At 41.2% G+C, this 21,005-nt stretch overlaps 1 protein-coding gene across 3 annotated transcripts in view; it reads right to left on the bottom strand.

Moving 5' to 3' along the window:
* Positions 1–21,005, bottom strand: part of NOL4 (nucleolar protein 4) — a 136,629-nt gene that overhangs the window by 39,708 nt on the left and 75,916 nt on the right. For all 3 annotated transcript variants that reach the window (XM_081873688.1, XM_081873689.1, XM_081873690.1), the window contains exon 6: positions 380–663. In XM_081873688.1, coding sequence (XP_081729814.1) covers positions 380–663 — 284 coding nt within the window. The remainder of the gene's footprint in view (positions 1–379; positions 664–21,005) is intronic.

Below are 21,005 nucleotides of genomic sequence, written 5' to 3'. Positions count from 1 at the left end.
TGTACATGTTTATAGATGGCAATGAAAGCTTTAGTGCCAAATCTGTTGACACAATAAGGATACTAATACATACTGATCTTGAACTACATGTGTGATTCATCCAACAGGAAGATTTTACAGGTCTTCTCAAAATACTGTATTTCAGATCAGAAATGAAAAACTTGCAGAATGTATTTCTGGTTGATAAAATATTGGTATTTGTTAGTATACTAATATGCACGTGAGAAATAGACAGTGTGAGCACAAAATAGCAGAAACAACTAGGTGTCAACAACTTTTCCAATTTCCTAATTTGCAAAGCCCTTGAACCATTACAGCAGACTTTTCTTCTTCCTAATCTATGCTCTTGTAATATCTTGTGAACATGGAAGCATCTTACCTTGCTTCCATTTTCTTTTGCCTCTTGCTCCATCTTAAGATCAGATACTAGGATGTTCTTGTACTTGTTCTTTCCATCACTGCTTTGGTCATCTAACCTGTATTCTGACGTGAGCTGAGCAGAGAAGGGACTGTCACTCAGATTCAGCGGCTGTTCATCTGGTTCCAGAGGTGCTTTGCCATTACTGTTGGCTTCTGCCACTTCCCTGCAGTGTGTTCCCCCTGAAGCATTGGAACTGTGTCCTGCAGTCTCATTGCCGTTAAAACTCTCTGCAGCTGAATCATCTATGAAACATATGGATTTACAGTTTTTCAATGGCATGTCATCAACATTATCTTTATACCCAACAACAACAAAATACAAAAACCCCCTACAACCTGCTGCCACTCACACAACATTTCCAACAGTTCAGCTGAAAATATTTGTGTGATTACTAGTTACTATTAACAATCACAGAACAGTTAAGAAAATTTCAGCCAGAGCAGATTCTTTAATGACCTAGGCAGGTAGAAAAGGAAGGGCTTATCTTTCCACTTTATACGTGACATCATGACTCACTTGCTTAAGTTATATGGGGGGGGGGAATCTTTACATATCCCAATTATTATGAATTATAGTTCTTTAAACCAGCAAAATATACAGTATTGGAATAGAAAGTTCCCTTCCTCTGATGGAAGGAGACTTCCTCCAATGGAAAGACTGCTTCTATTAGAGGATAATGCTCATTCCATCAGTTGGAGGAAGGAACTTTTATATTCATCCTATTGGGAAAGTTTGGATGATCGTAGCTCAGCTTAATAGGCCAAAGCATGGATGAGCCTTTTGACCACACACAAAACCTCTTGGCAGGAATAAACCAGGAAGTCTTCCATTAACTATAGTCTCCTGTTTCATCCATACTGGGGAACCCAGGGTTAACAGCTTTGGAGCAAAGCAGACTACAGTATTTAAACCAACAGCAAATCATGACTTAATGCCCAGGCTTGTCACAAAATTTTCCACTATAGTTTCCCTGTTTGGTTGAAATGGAAAACTATATTATCTTAAACAAAATTGTGTCCTTTAAACATTTTTTTTTTTTTTGTGATCTTAGGGAAGTATAAAAAATACAAGGAGAAATGGTTAAATAAGATAAATTAATTTTGAATAAATGGGTTATTTATAATTATAATAAGGCTTTAAAATTTGGGGTAAGAACCTGTGGAATTGATGTAATGGAAATGGAATACAAGAGGGGGAGGGGGGGGAGTCCTGGAAAGATGTCAGTGAAATTAAGTGTAAACTTTATTTTTCTTTTCTTTCTATCTTTCCTTCTTTATTCTGGAAACTTTAATAAATATTATTTTAAAAAAAATAAACATTTTTTTTTGTTCTGAAGACATTGCTGTAAATAAACATGGTATGAAAAGAAAGTGCAGGTTACTTCTGCCTCTCATGTCAATCCTTTCCCAGGTCAATCAAATAAAAAACCCCAGCCAGACCAGACGTGTCAGGACAGCATTAGGATGGTTACAGCAATAATCACAGCAGCTGCATAAAAGGTGGGATGCTGGAGGGTCAGACATGGAATAGACTGAAGGACAGAACAGGGATTTACAAGTGAGGGAGAGGGTGAGAAAATAGTACAGAAAGAGGAGGGGTTGCAAGGGAAGCCAGAGAGGTAAGAGAGAGTAAGAAAGGAATTCTGCGTTGGTAAGCCCAGTGATGAGCCAGTAAGAAAATGAAAGGGGGGGTAGTGGAGGAAGTGAATTACTATGTCACAGAAAATAAAATGGTCCAGTGATAAGATTGGATCCAAACCTTTAGTTCTGGGGCTATGAGGATTATTGTGAGCTTAACAGGGAATTCTGAGTTCTATCAATATGTTTAATATAGTTTTCCTAACACTTAATGAATTGTTTGTGCTGCTGAAATAAAATGTAAAGTCAATATACCGGCCATAGTTAGACTTCCAATATTTTTCACATTGCTTTGTAATATCAATAGTATTTATGTTATTAATTGCTTGGTTATTGACCAAAAAGCAAAAGTAGTTTACGAACTGTCCCAACATAAAATTAGGAACACTTTGTTGCTTTTAAAAGAATAGTGATGAAAATGCATGCGGATTGTTTTGACAAGGTTCTATCACAGAATTGGAAGGGATCCCAATGGTCATCTAGTCCAAACCCCTGCAATGCAGGAATCATTTGCCCAGCGTGGGGCTCAAACCCACAACTCTGAGATTAAGAGTCTCCAACTCCCTTTACCCTAACAGCAACATTTAAAAAACCCTAAAACTAAAAATCATGACTCAGTTTCTAACTACACAATACAGAAACTTTTAAGGCTGTTTCTACAGGGACACCAGCAGATAGCAGTTATTGGGGATATGCTGGTTCCTAACATTCAGGTATAAAACGTCCTATATAGCCTGGATTATGTTAACATTACACTAATTATAACCTTCATATAGAAAACATGCATGTGAAATCTGGGTGGATTATACAAATGAATTAAAAAAGTTCACCAGAGTCCTAAGCAACCAGGACAATGTGGAACAGAGTAGCAACAGAGAAAGAATGAGTGAGAAAAGATGGCACATGCATGGAATTCACACCCCTTGATTTTAGGTTCTCTCATTTTATTGGTTTTAATTTCAAAAAGCAGGCTCTTGTTAAGATTCTGAAATCAAGCAATTATTCAAATCAGAACCGTACTTTTGCTGAGCTAACTTTGCTTCCTGTACTAATTTTAGTATACAGAATTACATAATAAGAATAAAAATGAATCACCAATTAAGAACATATGACATAGTCTGGCTTTTGTTTTGTTCTTATGAGACATTCTAAAGCTGTGCTTTCTCTCCCTCCCCCAGTTTGCAAAATACCTTTGCCTGCTCATGGAAGAGTGGTTTCTGTAGCTTTTAAGTGCAGTGCATGAATTTCTAAGAAATTTTAGAGGAGGCTGACTTACCCTACAGTTTTATGGAGAGGCTGATTGGTCTTTTCCCCATCTTTTTATGTTAGTTTCCCCTCCCCCAAAAACTCATAGTTGCAGCGGATGACAAGGATATCTCTCCAGCCTAGTTCTCAGAGAATATGAGCTAGTAAGAGGTTGGAAGGAAAGTTTGTTTTAATGGGGGAGGGGACTGCCAAAGGGAAAAAATTGGGAAACAAACCCTCAATCACAAGGTAAACCAATCCCTATCCCTATCTCATACTCATATTCTAGAAATTCACAGTTTCTCCTATCCCTGTCCCCCAATTTACTGAAACAGCTCTTGTTCATTCCATTCATTCCATTCAAACAATGAATATTTACCCTTCATTGGCCTCAATTCAAAAATAGTCGTAGAACCTGTAGCTGCACGTTACAATCTATTTTATCTGACAAACGTGAATGTATATTTCACATGACAGTTTGGATTGAAAGCACATTTCACTATTTACTTCAAGTAAGTTTTGCCTGTTAATGTACCTGAGCTGCAACTGTTATGTATGCTGTTGTGTAATATGTGACAACATAAATGATACTTTCATATGGTTAACAAATTTCTTGCTCATGTAGAGTAGAATCTTAATAGTGACTTTAAAAAAGAAATCTGAATAAGAATACCAAATAAAAGCTAGATGTGTTTGGCCAAGTTACAAAATATTGAACCAAACACTTCAGCTCTCAATAAGACAAAAGTTTGTCTGTGGTGGCAATGTGAACAATGGGCACATTTGAGGATTGAGGAGAAGGAAGATAAGTGCATGCAAGTGTTTTGGATATGTTCTGACCAATTGCTGTACAGTGGTACCTCAGGTTAAGAACTTAATTTGTTCCGGAGGTCCCTTCTTAACCTGAAACTGTTCTTAACCTGAAGCACCACTTTAGCTAATGGGGCCTCCTGCTGCTGCTGCCGCGCTGCCGGAGCACGATTTCTGTTCTCATCCTGAAGCAAAGTTCTTAACCCGAGGTAAGAACAGTTTCAGGTTAAGAACAGACCTCTGGAACGAATTAAGTACTGAACCCAAGGTACCACTCTATAGGGAAGTTTTAAATTTTTTAAAAATGTTTTATTATGTTTTTATATATGTTGGAAGCTGCCCAGAGTGCTGGGGCAACCCAATAAGATGTGTAGGGTATAAATAGTAAAATTATCATTAAGGAATGTGACGTCCCTATATTCACCAGAGAAACGTTGGAGGGTATGCACCATAGCTGCAGTAGCATTTCTTGGGGGCTGGATCTGCTGTCCCCGTGGATCCCACTGGAGGTTGCCTCACCTTGCCTGATGAGTCAGCCAGCCCTGCCTCTTGGCAAAAGTACCCTAGACCTGCTGAGCTGAGAGTCTCATGGAACCTTCCAGAACCTGGAACTGACATTGCAAATGCCAGCTCTCAAAATCACTCTGCCTTCAATTAAAAGAACCAGCAGATAGTCACAAGTGTTTGCTTTACACAAGGAATATGTGTTCATTGCAGGCAAATTATTAAATTCACTTTTCTTTTCATTATAAGCCACTATTCTAGATTCTTTCCACCTTGATGAAAGAACATTCCATTTAATAGAATATTAACCTTGACCAGGTTATTTATTCAAAAACAACTATTGAATGGGCATGTGACTGCTGGTGGAAGAGGGAAAATGCTTCCTTCTATGTTTATCCATGTCATTTGTGTTCTGTGAATTACATAAGGCAGAAAAAAGAACATCTATTGGAACATATTGATGGCAGTGCCTAATTTACTTTGAGAGAGTTCTTAAGCTTTTAAACATTCACCATTGGATCCTTTCTCTGCAAGGGTCAAACTGCATCTTGACAATGTATCAGCAGAACACGTGCAATTTGTTTGCATGGAAATGGGATGTGTTTACTGCTTCAAAATACATTTTAGAAATTTAAACTGGCATTCTTATTAATACTGCCAATATTAGCCTTTAATAGAAGGAATCTAATAAATATTGTAAATTATTCGTAATGCATGTAAAAAGAAACATGCAATCTTGCCTAAATCTTCATTTACTATTATAGCAGAATTTAAATTCCATATAATGTACATTGCAACAATATAATTAGTGTTTTTCACTACAAACAAAAATCAGCTCATAATCCAGATGTTGTATTTTAAATCCTTCATGTCTCTTGTATTGCTCATAAATATTTCAATTCAAAATACACACACCCCATGATAATCCACAAAACATTTCTTTTTTTCAAGGCAGTTTGTGCCAAAACCTTGGATAATGCTTAGTGGTTTACACCCATCTTTTTTAGAAAAATAAGGCGGGGGGGGTATTGATTTCAGAGCTTGCTATAAGGTTTATGGCAGAATGCCAAAATACTAAAACTGTTTCTGGGAATAGCAACAAAAACCAGATAAACATAAGGCACCTCTTTAGCCTAGACCGAGCTGAATTTATTTATAAAATGACTTACCAGGAAATTGTTAATGTGGGGACTAGTGGCTTTATTTGGTTTTTTAAACTAAAATGAAGGTTCTGTAACCTGCCCTGGGACCTTATGGTGAAGGGTGGATAAGAAATCCAACCAACCAACCAACCAACCAATCATATTTTTTTTAAATGAACTATTAAAATACTTGCTTTTCATCCTACCACTAATATAATGGAGAGCTGCAGTAATGTTTACGTTATGTCACAAAAACATCACATAAGTCACACTGTCTTAATCTTATGGTATTTTTTTCTCCCTTTTTCATTTAAAAATGGCAAGGAAGATAATAAATCAATGCTAAAATAATGTATAAACTTGCATGTTCAAAATGAAATGTTCAGCACTTTGAGAAGTGGGAATTGCTTCAGTACACACAAATAGCTTTTCACACGCATTCTCACTTTTTTCTCAGCCTTCATGAACTTCAGGAATTTCTAAGTGTTCAAGAAATATATTAAAGCATTCAGTGTGTTGAATGCTCACTCCAGTTTGTAAAACATGCTTGGTGCTGCTACTAAGCAAGCATTGCTAAGGTTTTTAGGTATACACCTTATGCTTTCCCTTTGTTTGTTGATAAAATAAAGCTTTACATCACTATTGAAAATGCCACTTTAACTAGTGGATATATTTGTATTTCAGATGCAGATGCCTGTTGTCATTTTGTTTGAGCATGGTCATGGGACATTCTTCAACAAGACTTAGAAAACCTTGATTCAATATTCCACTCAGGAGGAGCTGACACTTACTGTGAATTCTGCTCTTCAACTTAAATACCAAAGTCTGTGGCAGGCCAATTCTATCATTGCAGATACAGCATCCCTCGGGCGAGGTCCAACCTTTTTCTTGCAGTGCACCCAGGGATTAGCTTGACTTCCCCTACATTCTCTCCACTGCACAGTAAGAGCTAATCTTTCCTGCATGAAGCAAGAGATGGTGTTGCTATGACAACACATTCTAGCAGTGGGACTACTGGGATGAGCTGAAAAGATGACAGGGAGACATGCACTCAGCCTTCCTCCAGGGCTATGGGCTCCTTCCTCTAGGATTTAATTCTCCCATGTTTACTGACAGCTTGGGATGCTAATTATCTATGAATTTTGTCATTTGGAGATTAACTAGTTAAGACTATGGCTGGGTTATTAGAGAGTACTTCAGTGAAAATTGTTGTTTTTCAGTGTGCTATATGTTGAGTAAAATGTGGCCACTTTATAAACCATTATGCAGTTCTACATCTTATCCCCAAATTAAGGACTCTCTGTGTGAAAGAAAAATAAAGACACATACCAAGCCCAGTCCTTCAGCATCTGCCTCCTCCATAATCTTCCTTTTTGAGTTTGCCTCTTACCAAGACCTCAACAGCTATAACTGCAACATTTGAGCAACTAAATTTCTCAAGGTAGGGTCAGCAAATGCCAACAAATGCCTCATTTTTTACATGAGCTACTATAAGCCAAACCCAAAAAGGTGAAGAGAGCCTTCCAACAGCAAGGGTAAAAGAAATCCAGTCATTCATATCATTCACATATTGTATGTGTTACAGACACTTAACTTCCAGAGAAACAAACTGGTTCTGTTTGCTTGTGTTTGTTTTTTTTCAAATATAAAGAGCCTTTTAGACTATTTTACTATGTTCACTTGTTTAATATTAAAAAATGGCTTAGCTGCTTTCTGGTGCTCCTGTCTCCCAGAGCACATTCCACAGAATTTTCATCTTCATTTGACTTGAATAGCCTTTAGCCATCTAAAGTATGGGTGACCATAGAGTTTGTTGCCTTTCTGGCTGGCTTTGGGCATTCACTGAAAGCAGTAATTAATGAAGCATGATGCTTCCTCTAAGATTGCTTCTGGGATTTGTGCCAATGATGGAAGGGAACATGTTTATATCCACCTTGACAAGATAGCGTGTTCTGTCTATGAAAGGGATTCTGCATGATCCTACTTTGCATGAGATCAGGAAACAGAAGTGTAAATCATGCACGATCCCTCTAGAATTGCACCTAGCTATCCTTTATATCCTCATTTAATGCTAAATGTTGAAATTGCTGCTAATTTTTCTTGCCTTCCAATGTGTGTTGCACGTGCTACTGTGATCATAATGGAAATAAAACAGCAATGTGTGGACTGCCATAGTTTAGCACTGAAACAGTTTGTGTTCCTTATTAATAAAAATAAGCTCCCAGCAATGTGGGGTTCCAAAAATCAAACGTTGTATTTGATTCAGGTCCCTCTGTGATTTGTACTTGTTGCTGAACTTTATACCTTAAATGTTTTGTTATTTTGTGACTTTATACCTTAAATGTTTTGTTATTTTGTGACTTTATACCTTAAATGTTTTGCTATTTTGTATGAATACTTAGGGGTGTATGGAGGGTTGGAGGAGGAGTAGTACTTCAGATGGGGGACACATCATCTCCTTCTGGGGTAGTTTGTCCACCTTTGGTTCCCACTTTGCACTTAGCTCTCACCTGTGGCTCTTAGAAGCTGTCAGCGTGCAACAGTGGTCACACCCTGGGAAATGTATTTGACTGGTTGGCCTAATCAGGTGAGAGTAGCCGATGGGTCTCAAACCCTCAGTGAGTTAGGGACTTTCCCTGCATGTGTAGACAGGGTCTGGCAGATTTAGTGGCCGAGACCAATAGTGTGTCCAAGGGTCAAGAAGGTGGTTACTGTTGAGGAAAATGAGGGGCAGATGGGGCTCGTCAACCTGGGAAGGTAGCCCATTTGGGAGAAGGAACACTCTGATCCTAAACCTTCACTGCCTTGTGGCTATACTCATTCATGAGAAAGGCTTCCGGAATTAACCCCAAGGAAAAATCCGTACCCTACACAAATCCAGAGTGGAGTACCTGAGATGGTTGGTTGGTGTCTTGTATGCCTCCTTCCAGCAACTCCTGCAGCCCAGCTGGTGCCAAATGTATTGCTCTATTTTCCTTTGAACCACATCAAGGCTGAGAGTGTGGTCTTGTCATCTGGGCAACCCAGGACCTCCATACACACCGCCCAGGCTTGCACCCTGGGGAAGTCACTTTGGTGCTGCTAGTGTAGCAAAAACAATGTGGGAGGCAGCAGTTATGAGTTATTGATCTTTGTAGTCACAGCAGGTGCTGTGATTCTCCAGTGATTTGACTTTACCCCAGGAGGCACACTCCATTGTCTCTAGAGACAGACAGATGCCACCAACTACAACAACAAATGAACACTTATCTATTGGTTGTTCACCATCCTAAACTCCAGAATGGAGGAAGGCAGAATCTTGAATGAATGAATGAATGAATGAATGAATGGCATGCCAGGGAGCCTGCCAGATATATGGCCTGGTGTAACACACACACACACACACACACACACACACACACACACAAATATCCCTCTGTCTTGGGATACACTGCTTAGCTTGTCCTCTCAGAGCCTTGATAGATCATCAGTAAAATTATGCCAAACTCTTAGATTTGCCTTAATTTGAGAATTGACATGCCTGCATACTAGGCATATACACAACATTTAAAAAAAATGGCTTTGATTGTATTCCCCGAGTTTGTCTCAAAGAGATTAGTATAATTCACAAAACAACTATAGCACCTGCATTTGGTTTTTTAAAAAATTTAATTAGCATGAGGAATTTTTTTAAGCATTTTTTTTCTACCCCTGTGCTCTGTAGTATTGGAAACAGGCCAAAACTTCAACCAACATATGATTCTGCAATTAGAACCAATGAACCAGAATTCAAAAGCATAGGAGAATTTATTTGCTAAATAGATTCCCCTCACAAGGCACTATTTTATACATAGGCTTCTAACTGGAAGCTCTGATGTAAAGTTCCAGATTTTTCCTGTCTTAGTGTTCGAGAATGCAATACAAGGAATATTACTGAGCACAGGTCTGAGCCTTCCGTAGAGTAGACTGAAGAGGCCATCTCAGGTGACCAATTTAGGGTGCCATTAAGGAATGTCCCAATACCTGTGAACATCCCCAGTAAAGTCCCCATAGTCTAGTACGGTTAAATGTTAATTGGGCTGTGTGCGTCAGAAAACAATAAGCAAAAAATTGAACCCATCTCTCACAAAATTTGGTCCTGACTTGTACTACAATGGTTCACCCTGGTGCCAGTGCTCCTTGCCACTGCTGCAGGGTGTTTATTGATGCCAGTGAACCTGGGAAGTGAAGTTTTGAATGGCTTTCTGGTTAATAGATTCAACCAGGAGGCACTGGGATTTCCATTTTGCAGCCTCGACCACATCACCAACAATATACAGTGGTACCTCGCATTAAGAACTTAATTCGTTCTGGAGGACCGTTCTCAACCTGAAACTGTTCTTAACCTGAGGCACCACTTTAGCTAATGGGGCCTCCCGCTGCCACCACGCCGCCGGAGCCCGATTTCCGTTCTCTTCCTGAAGCAAAGTTCTTAACCTGAGGTACTATTTCTGGGTTAGCGGAGTCTGTAACCTGAAGCGTCTGTAACCCGAGGTACCACTGTACCTGGCTTAAAGATTTTTCTGTCACTACTGAATCTCTCCACACCTTCCCTCCCAACAATTAGGATAACGTTTCAGAAGGGAGGGACAGCAGGGAAGGCTGAGGGTGACCTCCACTGAGCATTGCCCTTCCAGAAGTCATCTGTCAACTACTCAGCATTTCTGAAGACCTCTGCTTGTTCCCTCAAGGCTCAGTACAGTCTCGAGTCTCTTAATATCTCCTTATTGTCTCCTTATTACTCTGTCCTTTTCCACACAACAGGGTCTCCTTTCTTCTCCCTGCCTCAACCAACACAGATACTGAACTCCCTCTTGGCCTGCTGGTTATAATTAGGTTATAGTTTGGCAGAAACACCACCTGCTTTCCCCTTTTGTATGTTAAACGGTACAGCAGTTTGAAGGGGGGAGAAACAGGAAAAGAGTGCCATGTAGTTTTTTGTAGCATCAGAATGTTTGTGCTGATGCTATCAGTTGAAAACCTTGTTGGAACTTAAGGCAGACAAAGAGAAAAACACTGGGAATCCATTTATAATACAAGCACAAGGCCTATTGTAGTTTTCCCTGATCTGGTATCCGTGATTTATGGAAACAACTTTTCTGAGCTTTATTGTAGTCAAAAGTGGGAAAGCTGCTCCCTGTCTTATTGACAATATAAGGTGAACATTGTGAGCTTGGTTGTTGTTATGGCAACGAGAGTTGTTGTTATGTAACAATGAAACTGCTGAGCATGTGCAAACTGAAGCATCAGTTATCTTCACTGACCATGAGGTCAGTTAATTTCGATATAATGCTGTGCAACAAGGTTTGTAGAAAGCTTTTGAAACAGGTAAGAATTCTTCTGCGCCAGATAGCAAAATTTACCCCATGGTTCTGAAATACCATATTCAAGGTGGCTAACAAAATATTGATTTATATTTCATGGGTTCAGGACAAACACTAACATTTTAAACAGAATATTCCTCCTCCCTCTCCCCCTCCCGCCACCTGTCTCCACTGTCTAAGTATTTAGTTTGGATGTCCTGAAAATACAAAGGAAATCGAAGTAAAAATAATGAAATCCATCCACTCCCTTGCATTTCTTGTTACTGTTACTTCATTTACCCCCCAAAAAAGCTGAGCTATAGCTCTCCACCTTCCTCTCTCAAAAAGGAGACAAAATAATAATCCTTTTAAAAAAACCAATTCAATTCATAGCATGTCCTTTTCCTATCAGGTTGCCTGTGTAATCAAGCTGTACTCTATATATTTGATCACTCACTTCTCTGTTTTTGATTTGTCTTTCGGATGGAAGGCAGAGAGCAGGTCCTCCAGGACTCACAGCAAGCTGGTATCTGGTCTCCTTAGCAGCCTCACCTTTTTGTGGATGGAGTGAGTCAGGGCCCCATTCCAGGCCAGGTGGAAATTGCTGGCAATTTCTGTGGCTTCTCTGCTTGGAGGACAGACCTGGGTAGACCCCTTAAACTAGCCTGCTGCTTCAGATGCAGCAAGGTTGCTACCCTGTTACTACTGTTGAAGTGAGGTTCAACTCATGATTTAGCCAGCTCTGCAACTGGAGTGGGGTGGGGTATGGGGTGGACATCTTATCATTTACCTCAGGCAGCAAAATGTATTGGACCAACACCCATGTATTGGACCAATGGGTGAGTAAGTCCCACTGAAAATTACAGTGGTTACTGTGCAATACTATACCTGTATTTTAAGGATACATGCTTAGGATTGAGCTGTGAGTGTAACTTTACTCTCTATTGTCCACTAAAATAAATTCATAGTGGAATGTATTATTTAGTGTTCTAGAAAGATAATGTAAAATTAAAAACTGGGCAGAAAACAACTGCAAAGAAAATAGTAGCATTTTTCATTTGCATATCTCCCCCTTTAAATGAGGCTGCAGTTATCCCTCAAAGAATCCATTGATAAATATTTGCCAGGAAGTGATGCTAGTTTTCTGTGGCCAATATATCTGTATATATGACTGATGAACAGAAGATTGTATTACTGCTGTGTTTACTGGCCATGTGTTGTGGATCAGTTAAGGACTTCAGAAATGCTGTCAGTGAAAGTGCATTCTCCATTAGCAAATTAGTTTATTTGCAGCAACTTGTGACAGAGCAGTTGGAAAACTGGGGTCCCACTGTTACTGGTATCCCATGCCACAGGGCTTTCTCTAATGCAAAAGCTGCATTTATAAGCAGCTTTGAAAGGCCAGAGACAATTCAAACAGAAATAACTCTTCCTTGATGGTGTGGGGTGAAAAATTTATGACAGAGAGCTGAAAAGAGAGAGACTTAAAGTCCTGAGAAAGATGCCAGAGCCTGCATTTGGTTTGCCTATTTGTCTAATGCTTGACATTTCAGGCTTGACTGTAGATAGCTGGGGGAAATAGATGGTTTTATTCAACTTGAGAGAAGATGAAATCACTTGAGTGAATCAAATCACTTGAGTGAATCTCCTAACTAACATTATCAATTGGATTAGATTATTTATCCCGATACGATACTGTATAATTAATATAAATCCAAAAGTTGCTTTTGTTTTTACAAATGATTAAATACCCAGAAAGAATATTGGCAAGATGGAGGCAACTATTAATCCTAGCTCAGCAAATCCTCAGAATGTAGCTACCTGGAACAGGAGGAAACATTTGCTGAGAGCTTCAATTTTGTATCCTATCTGAAACTTTGCAGTAAATTGCCTAGCCAGCATGAGAATACTTCAGAGACTTTCCCACTGAGTGAACAGGAAAATGGGGAGAAAGATGGTGGAAAATTTAAGTGAGGAAAAAGTGCAGGCCTTGGAATAACACAGCAGGTTTCTGAACACCTGGCTGTTTAAAAAATAAATCTGTGTGGTGTTAGAGGGCATAATAAGCAGAATTTAGCAAATGCACCTGCCAATCACCTGTCTTTGAGTGTAAGTATATTAAAATAAGGACTTGAGGCAATAGTAATATTGGAATAATGAAAGAGTTGGCGGGTTTTTAAAACTGTAAGAAAATCATTCCTGACCATTGGCCATGTTGGCTAGGACTGATGGGAGCTGGAAAACAACATGATGTGGAAAAACACAGGCTGCCCACTTCTGCTTACAACTGAACAACAACACAATTAAAGTTGTAGCATGCCCTCAGCTCCTTTGAATTTTTACTTCAGTATAATATCTATAGAAGGAGAATGTGTACAGACTCTTTAAGAGCCAATCCTAAGAGTCCCCGGGTTGCTACAGGCCATGTGAGTGAACAGCAAGAAACAGTTTTATTTTTGTAGCATTATCCCCTCACGGGGCAAAAAAATCGTGGGCCAAGATGGACTACTAGCCAGGGTCAGTTCTGCATTAAGCTGGAACCTTCAGCCAGGTATTCTGCTATGGGTTTTTATCAGTAAGTTGAAAGCAATAAATAGTTGAAATTAAAGAATAAGTCATGTGTGGTGCTGTTTTCACAAATATAATAGAAAAAGACATAGCTAGATATAATCTGCTGGATATAGCTCACTTTCACTATGTTTTATAAAGTAACATCAGTGGAAGTGTTCCATCTGGCCTTTGCTTCAGATATAGAAAATTGTCATATGAAAGCTGAATGGCACCTCAAGCGGAACTAAAAGTGGGAAAATCAGTGCAATTTTGATTTACAGAAAATATGCTATCAATTATCCAAAATTTTACATCAAACTTGTCTAAAATTTTACATGAAAATTGCTATTTAATGGTATAGTAAAAGTATATAATAGTGCAGTAGCTGGTTTCTCAAGAATCTACATGAAAATACATTTAGGTAATATATCACTCTCTGAAATTGGCTCGAGTGAAAATATTCCCTCTCTTCATTAACGTCCTGGAGGACAGTAATCATACCGTCTTAACCTTGCCATCCTTTAACATAATAGGAACAATATAATGTGGGGCACTCAATCAAGTTGGAATACTCCACAGTTCTACAAACATGTTATTAGGCTATCATAGTAGTGGGGAAATGTTTTAAATAAAATTATGTTAATAGGCTATGGCCAATACTCAGTATTACAGCAAAGTGTGGTAACTGTGTTGTCACTTCTTTTATAGCCCTAACGTTTCTTTGTCTTGGTTTCGCGAGGAACTTAGTGCAGACAAAACCAACAGAGATTTCTGCATTATTCCTTGAGCCCTGCTAACCTGCTAGAATCCAGGACCATTGGCTTTCTTCTTGAGTTCACAAGAGGCCATTGTATTTATGCTCCATTTGTTGACCCTGGGGCAAGTGGAAGACATCTGGGACTAAGGACACAATGGTGCCCCTTTACAGGTACAGAATGTGCCTGGGATGACAGTTGTTGTTTAGATTCCTTACTGACCCTTCACCGTAACATATCAGGCTGGGCTACAAAAATGAAAGATCCAATATTAAAATCAGTTAAAACCAGGTATAATCAGAAGAACAGAGTGGGTCCTAAATATATATTACAATTTGTGCTGGTAATAGGACAGGCAGGCAACATACACAGTCCTTGAAAAGAATGTGTTCCAGAGTCCATTCAACTCCTGGAACCATTCAAAAACCAAGGCGCGGCTTCTGATTAGCTGCAGGAGCGTCCTGCAGCCAATCGGAAGCTGCAGAAGCCACACCGGATGTTTGGTTTCAAAAAATTGTTCAGAAACTGGAACTCTCACTTCCAAAGCGTTCGGCAACTAAGGTACGACTGTAGGAGGAAATGGACATAGAAGGAACAGTCAGAGCACTGCCACAGCTGTCCCTTAGCACCTGCCACCTGTAGTGGTCACCTCATTTTGTCTAATGAGAGAGCTGACCCCCCTTCCCTCTCCCTCTCCCTCTCCCTCTCCCTCTCCCTCTCCCTCTCCCTCTCCCTCTCCCTGTGTTTCACAATTATATAGGAGCGAGGGCTGCCTCAAAACCTACAAATCAAGGAAATGTAGATAATTACACTAGGCATGAATTTTTTGCTGCATGTATGTGCACATAAGGGGACACAGGTGGCGCTGTGGTGTAAACCACTGAGCCTTGGGCTTGCCGATCGGAAGGTCAGGGGTTCAAATCCCTGCGACAGGGTGAGCTCCCGTTGTTCGGTCCTAGCTCCTGCCAACCTAGGAGTTCGAAAGAACGTCCAAGTGCAAGTAGATAAATAGGTACTGCTCTGGCAGGAAGGTAAACAGTGTTTCTGTGCGCTACTCTGGTTTCGCCACATGACCCAGAAAAACTGTCTGTGGGCAAACATTGGCTCCCTTGGCCAGTAAAGCCACTTCCGGCCTGCCCCAGGAGGTGGGGTTGCGGGCTTCACGCCCACCCCACGTGAGCGGGGGCTGGTCGCAGGGGATTCCCGGTCAGGTCTGCCCCCCCAGCCAGCCAATCAGCTGGCTGGCTGGGGGGCATGGCCTGCCCTCCGCCGGCGCGGAGGGGGCTCGCCCTCTTTTCGCCACACTGGAGGGTGCTGGGTCGTGCAGCAAAGACTCTTAAGCGTCCAGTAGGCGGCAATCTCCTTTTCTGTAAGGTTGTTTAATCTTGAGACCCTGGTGTGGCCTTCTTAGTGTGAAGGGCACTGTAGGGCTGGCGCAGGCTGCAGCTTCCTAAAAGTGATGGTAGAAGGCCCTTAACTTATGACATTCTATGCCAATTCTTAAATAAATAAATAAATAAATAAAAGTAAATAATAATAATAATAATAATAAAAACATAAAATAAAAATAAAAAATTAAGAAGTATTTATTGGTCCGAGGACAAGGCCCAGTTATTTACAGCTGCATACTCCATTGCCTTTGGCGCCATGCGAAGTGGTTTGTAAGGGCCAACCAGATTCCGCTGCCCGAGGTAGTTTAAGAGACCTGACCTTGTTCAGATCCAATTTAGTCCTGCATGTCCAATGTTCCAAAAGCGATCAGCACTAAACAATTCATGTACGTGAGACCAACCGTCTCAGGTCCATTCCTCAAACATTGGGATGGCTCCGGCCTTGCACGGCATCAGTCCATGCGCGTTATGTGAAGGGCGATTGCTGCCTGCGGTTTACCCTCAGCTGAATTCGCGGTTAACTCCTTTAGGATTGGGGCCGCCACCACAGCAGTGCATTTGGGACTCTCATCTGAAAGGATGAAGGACTTGGGGGCAGTGGAAGTCTGATGCATTAAGGGAAGTCTGATGCATATAAAGGATATATTGTAAGACCTTGTGATTGTTCACAGTATACCTGACCTGGCTTTGTTACCTTCTTTTGCTTTCAGGTGACGTTGTGATGCATATTTGGAGTATAGGCCCTGCACCGTCCACTGGGATAGAAACCATGCCGTTAACGGGGACCTAGGGTGCAGGAGCTATGAGGGCGCGCATCTGGATAATCGGGCACAGCATGGTGCATTGGGCCAGGGCCCGCGCCATCAATTCCGGTCTCGGGCCGCACCTTAGCTACATCAATATATCTTGGATCTCTCGAAGGGGAATGCGCTGGGCCGAAATGTTGCCCACTATTAGGGCCAGAGCGGCAGCGGAGGGCCCCCCAGATGCGTTAGTTATCCAATTAGGCGAAAAGCGTTTGCTTATAGAAAGGCAGTCGACTTGATGTGGCATATCTTTAGTGACTCTGAGGAACTTAAGGCCTCTTACCCAAACGTCACTACTATTTTATTTGGGCCTCGTGGATGGAGAGGCGGGATTGGAGAGATTGCAGGTGCCCGATAGGAAAGCCTTGTATTGGGCGGTGGTGCGTAGAGTGGCAGCCCTGGGTGGGAGGGTCATTGACCACCCGGGCATATGTCTCAACGGTGAGGCCCTCTACCGGTTTGATGGCGTGCATCTTGCAGATGCGGGAAATGATATTTGGCTGATGGCGTGCATCTCTCGGATGCTGGAAATGATATTTGGCTGGGGGATATAGCTAAGGGGGTAAGGGATTGGTTTCAGGCATGAGAGTATTGGCGGCGAGCGATGGCTCGTGTGGCGGTAGGCATTGGTAAGAAGGGGTTAAGAGGATGTGGGGGGGGAGGAACGCCATCACCTCCCCCCAGCGAGCGAAGGGTGGTCCGTTAAAGGACTCCGGGGGGCGTGGCCCTGTCCGAAGCCTATGGAGGTGAGGGCCAAAGGCACGCCCCAGAGCGGTGACCCGGGGGAGCTCCTAGTCGACGTGCCTCGGCAGGAGACTCCCCCGATATAAGGTTATCCCTTCCCCGTGTCTCCAGCAAACGGGCTGGAGCCGGATAATCGTTAGGACCAGTGCCTAAGCCAATGCCTCTCATTCCTGAATTCAATAAAGTTGTGGCCTAATTCGCCCAATTAACCTTAAATTATGGTGTCTCGTGTCTTTATTTACCCTGGTGGGGGGCAGGAACTCGCCACGCAAAGTGAGAGGAGCGCTGCAACCCCAGAGTCATTCGTGACTGGACTTAACTGTCAGGGGTCCTTTACCTTTACCTTTTATGTGCACATAAAGCACAAGCACAAAGTGTCTCTAGTGTATCTAGCCTATGAAGTGTGCCTAGTGTAGAAGCCTGTCAGATCTCCTTACAGGTTCATTCTAACACTTGCATAAAAGTAGAGATGCTGTTATAATAACTTCAGGGGCATGTAAAAACTGTCTCAAAGAAGAAATGAACTTTACAAGCGCTGAAAATCCAAGCTGGAGAATTATCTCTCATACACCTATTTGCAAACAGGGTTATAGCCACATGATCAGGAATTTTGAAAACACAGAATGGTGTGTATGTTAGGAAAGAGTCCTATGCATGTGTACTTGTACACATGTAGGTTGTAGGCAGACATTAAACTGTATGTCTGAATGTCTGAAGCAGAAACAGCCTGTGCTATCTCTTCCACCCCTGTCTACACACACATTCATCATAATGTCTGCACAGGGCTTGTGTTTGAGGAGGCAAATTTTGAACCAAATCAAATAGCATTATAATGGCACCTAGTGATGGAATATAAGCATTGCCACAAACATCAGTGTGAGAAAGGGAAAGCACCCATATGTTCCAATTCACAGAGAAGCAAAAGTTGAAATAAAAGTCTACACCTTAAATTAGTCAACTTATCAAAAAAACACAAATCCTTGTTAACACCTCTGATTATGAGTAATGCTAAGGGCGGGGGAACAAAAATATATATAAAATACTTTAGACAGAGTTCACTTTGCAGAAATAAATTCACATTGCCTAAGTTTTGATATCAGCAGACCTCTAGTGGCTATTAATATAAATGTTGATTTCTATCTTTTTACTATTTTATGTAGGAAAGGCTGCTAAGTTTACAAAGAAAAGGAACAACTCATTCAGAAATATCATATCGAAAGATCATTTCAATAATTACTCATGTTGGTGTATCTTCTGAAATAGCTCTACACTAGCATTAGTTGTCATAAAGTCATTTCCTAAGAGCCGAATTTCTAGAACATCACCAAAGCTACAGATGTGAAAAATGAGAATTCAGAACTGACCCAAAATTTCTCAAAAGAGATTTTTCTGGAGTGAAAATCTGAGAATATTTTTTGCCCCTTCCTGAAATGGAGGACAATGGGTGGGGGGGCTATTATTTGAATAGTCTCTGCCTCTAATACACAATGCCTCTTAATAATGCAAGACATTGTGAGGAGTGCAAAATAGTGGTCAGGCTGCTAAAGGAAAGAAGCTGTGCCATTGTTATTGTGCTGCCCTTCCCCAATAAAATATTGAAGTATTTCTGCTCCCACACAGGCTAATGGAGAATATTTGGTGAAATTATACCCTCAATTTTTCAGCTTTGGCAGCAATAATAGCCTTCTGGAGTGGAGAATTAAATCAAGCTGTCTGGGATGAGGGGTGAAAGGCTTCAGGCTTTGATTCTCCAAGCAACTGCCCAAGCTGACATTGGCAAGAACTGGCTGGGCTGGTAGGTGCCAAGTGATTGTCCTGTTCCATAATTTTATATAAACATTAGTATATCTGACCAAAGTAAAGGTAAAGGTAAAGAACCCCTGACCATTAGGTCCAGTCGTGGCTGACTCTGGGGTTGCTGCGCTCATCTCGCTTTATTAGCCGAGGGAGCCGGCATACAGCTTCCGGGTCATGTGGCCAGCATGACTAAGCTGCTTCTGGCGAAGCAGAGCAGCACACGGAAATGCCATTTACCTTCCCGCCGGAGCAGTACCTATTTATCTACTTGCACTTTGACGGGCTTTCAAACTGCTAGGTTGGCAGGAGCAGGGACAGAGCAACGGGAGCTCACCTGTTAGCCTCACATCTATTCTGAATGGTGTGTATTTGTTGTTATTTTTCTGGGTTTCTACAGTAGAAAATGGCAGGTGAGTAACAGTCCTTCATACAGAGATGAAAACAAGAAGCAGATAGCTCCATGGAAACAACCTACAGAAGCCTCTTCCTACTCAAGACAAGTGCAGTCAACTTATTTTCTCACTTTCAATTTAGACAGATTTGAAATGTAATGATTGTGGATTGCATAGATCAGTGGTCAACATGCAGCCTGTCAGTTTGGGTCATAGCCTTCAAGTTTGCACAGTGGAAATACAACACAAGAGAGTTCAATTTTTTAAAAAAATGACCTGTCGTTTCTAATAATGCTATTATAGCATTGTCTCCAGTGTGGTAGATAAAGCTGCATCAGCATTCCCGTTATAGAATCCATAGTCAAGACAGAAAATTCTGTGGAATGTAGCACTGAACTATTTACTAGATCCATTTTGATGTCATCATTTAATTGTTTTTAAAAATCTATAGGTCATGATTATAGATGGGTTATCTATTTCTTAAAAGCTATCTAAACAACTTGCTATTGCATTTTGTAGATTCTACTGCCAGTCACTTTCAGTAGGTGACTTTGAGTCAGTTCTGAAGAGGGTGGCTAGTGTCCCTGAATGTTGTGTGTGGTTCTCCATGAAGGAGATTCTTGCACCCATGTCAAGCACATCCTTGATTTCAGTATTCTGTTGCTCTTTTCTGTGGAGGCAAACATGATTTCATCCTAGGTATGACTCTGAGTGGACATTACATATAGAGAATGAGACCTCTGATGTTGTTCTCATTTGCAAACCAGAGGAACTATCATGAGCACACACACCACAATGAAACACACATCACAACCTATTCTATTGGCTAAAATAGAGCACTTCTTTCAAGCTTAATTTCAGCAGGAGAAGGGAGAAAGGGATAGGACACTCCAGGCACTGGTGGAGGAAGAGGAGTGTGGAGGGAGCACACTGTCCCCGGCAGTGTGATCCCAGTAGGGTGCCATCATGGCTGCCCTGCCCATGCTGGGTACCATGCACCTGTGGGCTGCCCCGCCTGCTCTCCGCCCCTCAGTGCTGGAGCATGAAGCTCCGCCACTGACTCCAGGCACCAGGAAAGGTCCCTGCAGGAACATGTGCACCCATGAGTGAACTCCTCTGTAGAACATAGGGAAGTTTGTACAAGCTGTTCTGTGCAAGATAAAAGACACCACAGTTGACTTGTGTATAATTTTTATACTTTGAACATTTTGCAGCAGCAAGATGTACATTTAGATGCTTCATGGATAGTCAGTGAGATCACAGCTTATCACCTCCTGACATTCCTCTAGCATTGTGCAGAATATCCTCTCATTTCAATGTTCACCTTAAAAGTAGCATATTCAAGAGTCCAGCAAGTTCTTCACAAAATACTCATTTTAGCAAACATTTGTGCTATTTCAGTGCCATTTGCATTGTTTTGTTTTTAAAGCTGCTGAAGCTTGATGGTGCCACATTTCCCTTTTTGCTTTTCCTATAGCGTCCTTGTTTGC

This window comes from Podarcis erhardii (genome assembly GCF_964252035.2).
Source record: "Podarcis erhardii genome assembly, chromosome: 8".
Classification (NCBI taxonomy): Eukaryota; Metazoa; Chordata; class Lepidosauria; order Squamata; family Lacertidae; genus Podarcis; species Podarcis erhardii.
This window is presented reverse-complemented; position numbering and strand designations above follow the sequence as displayed.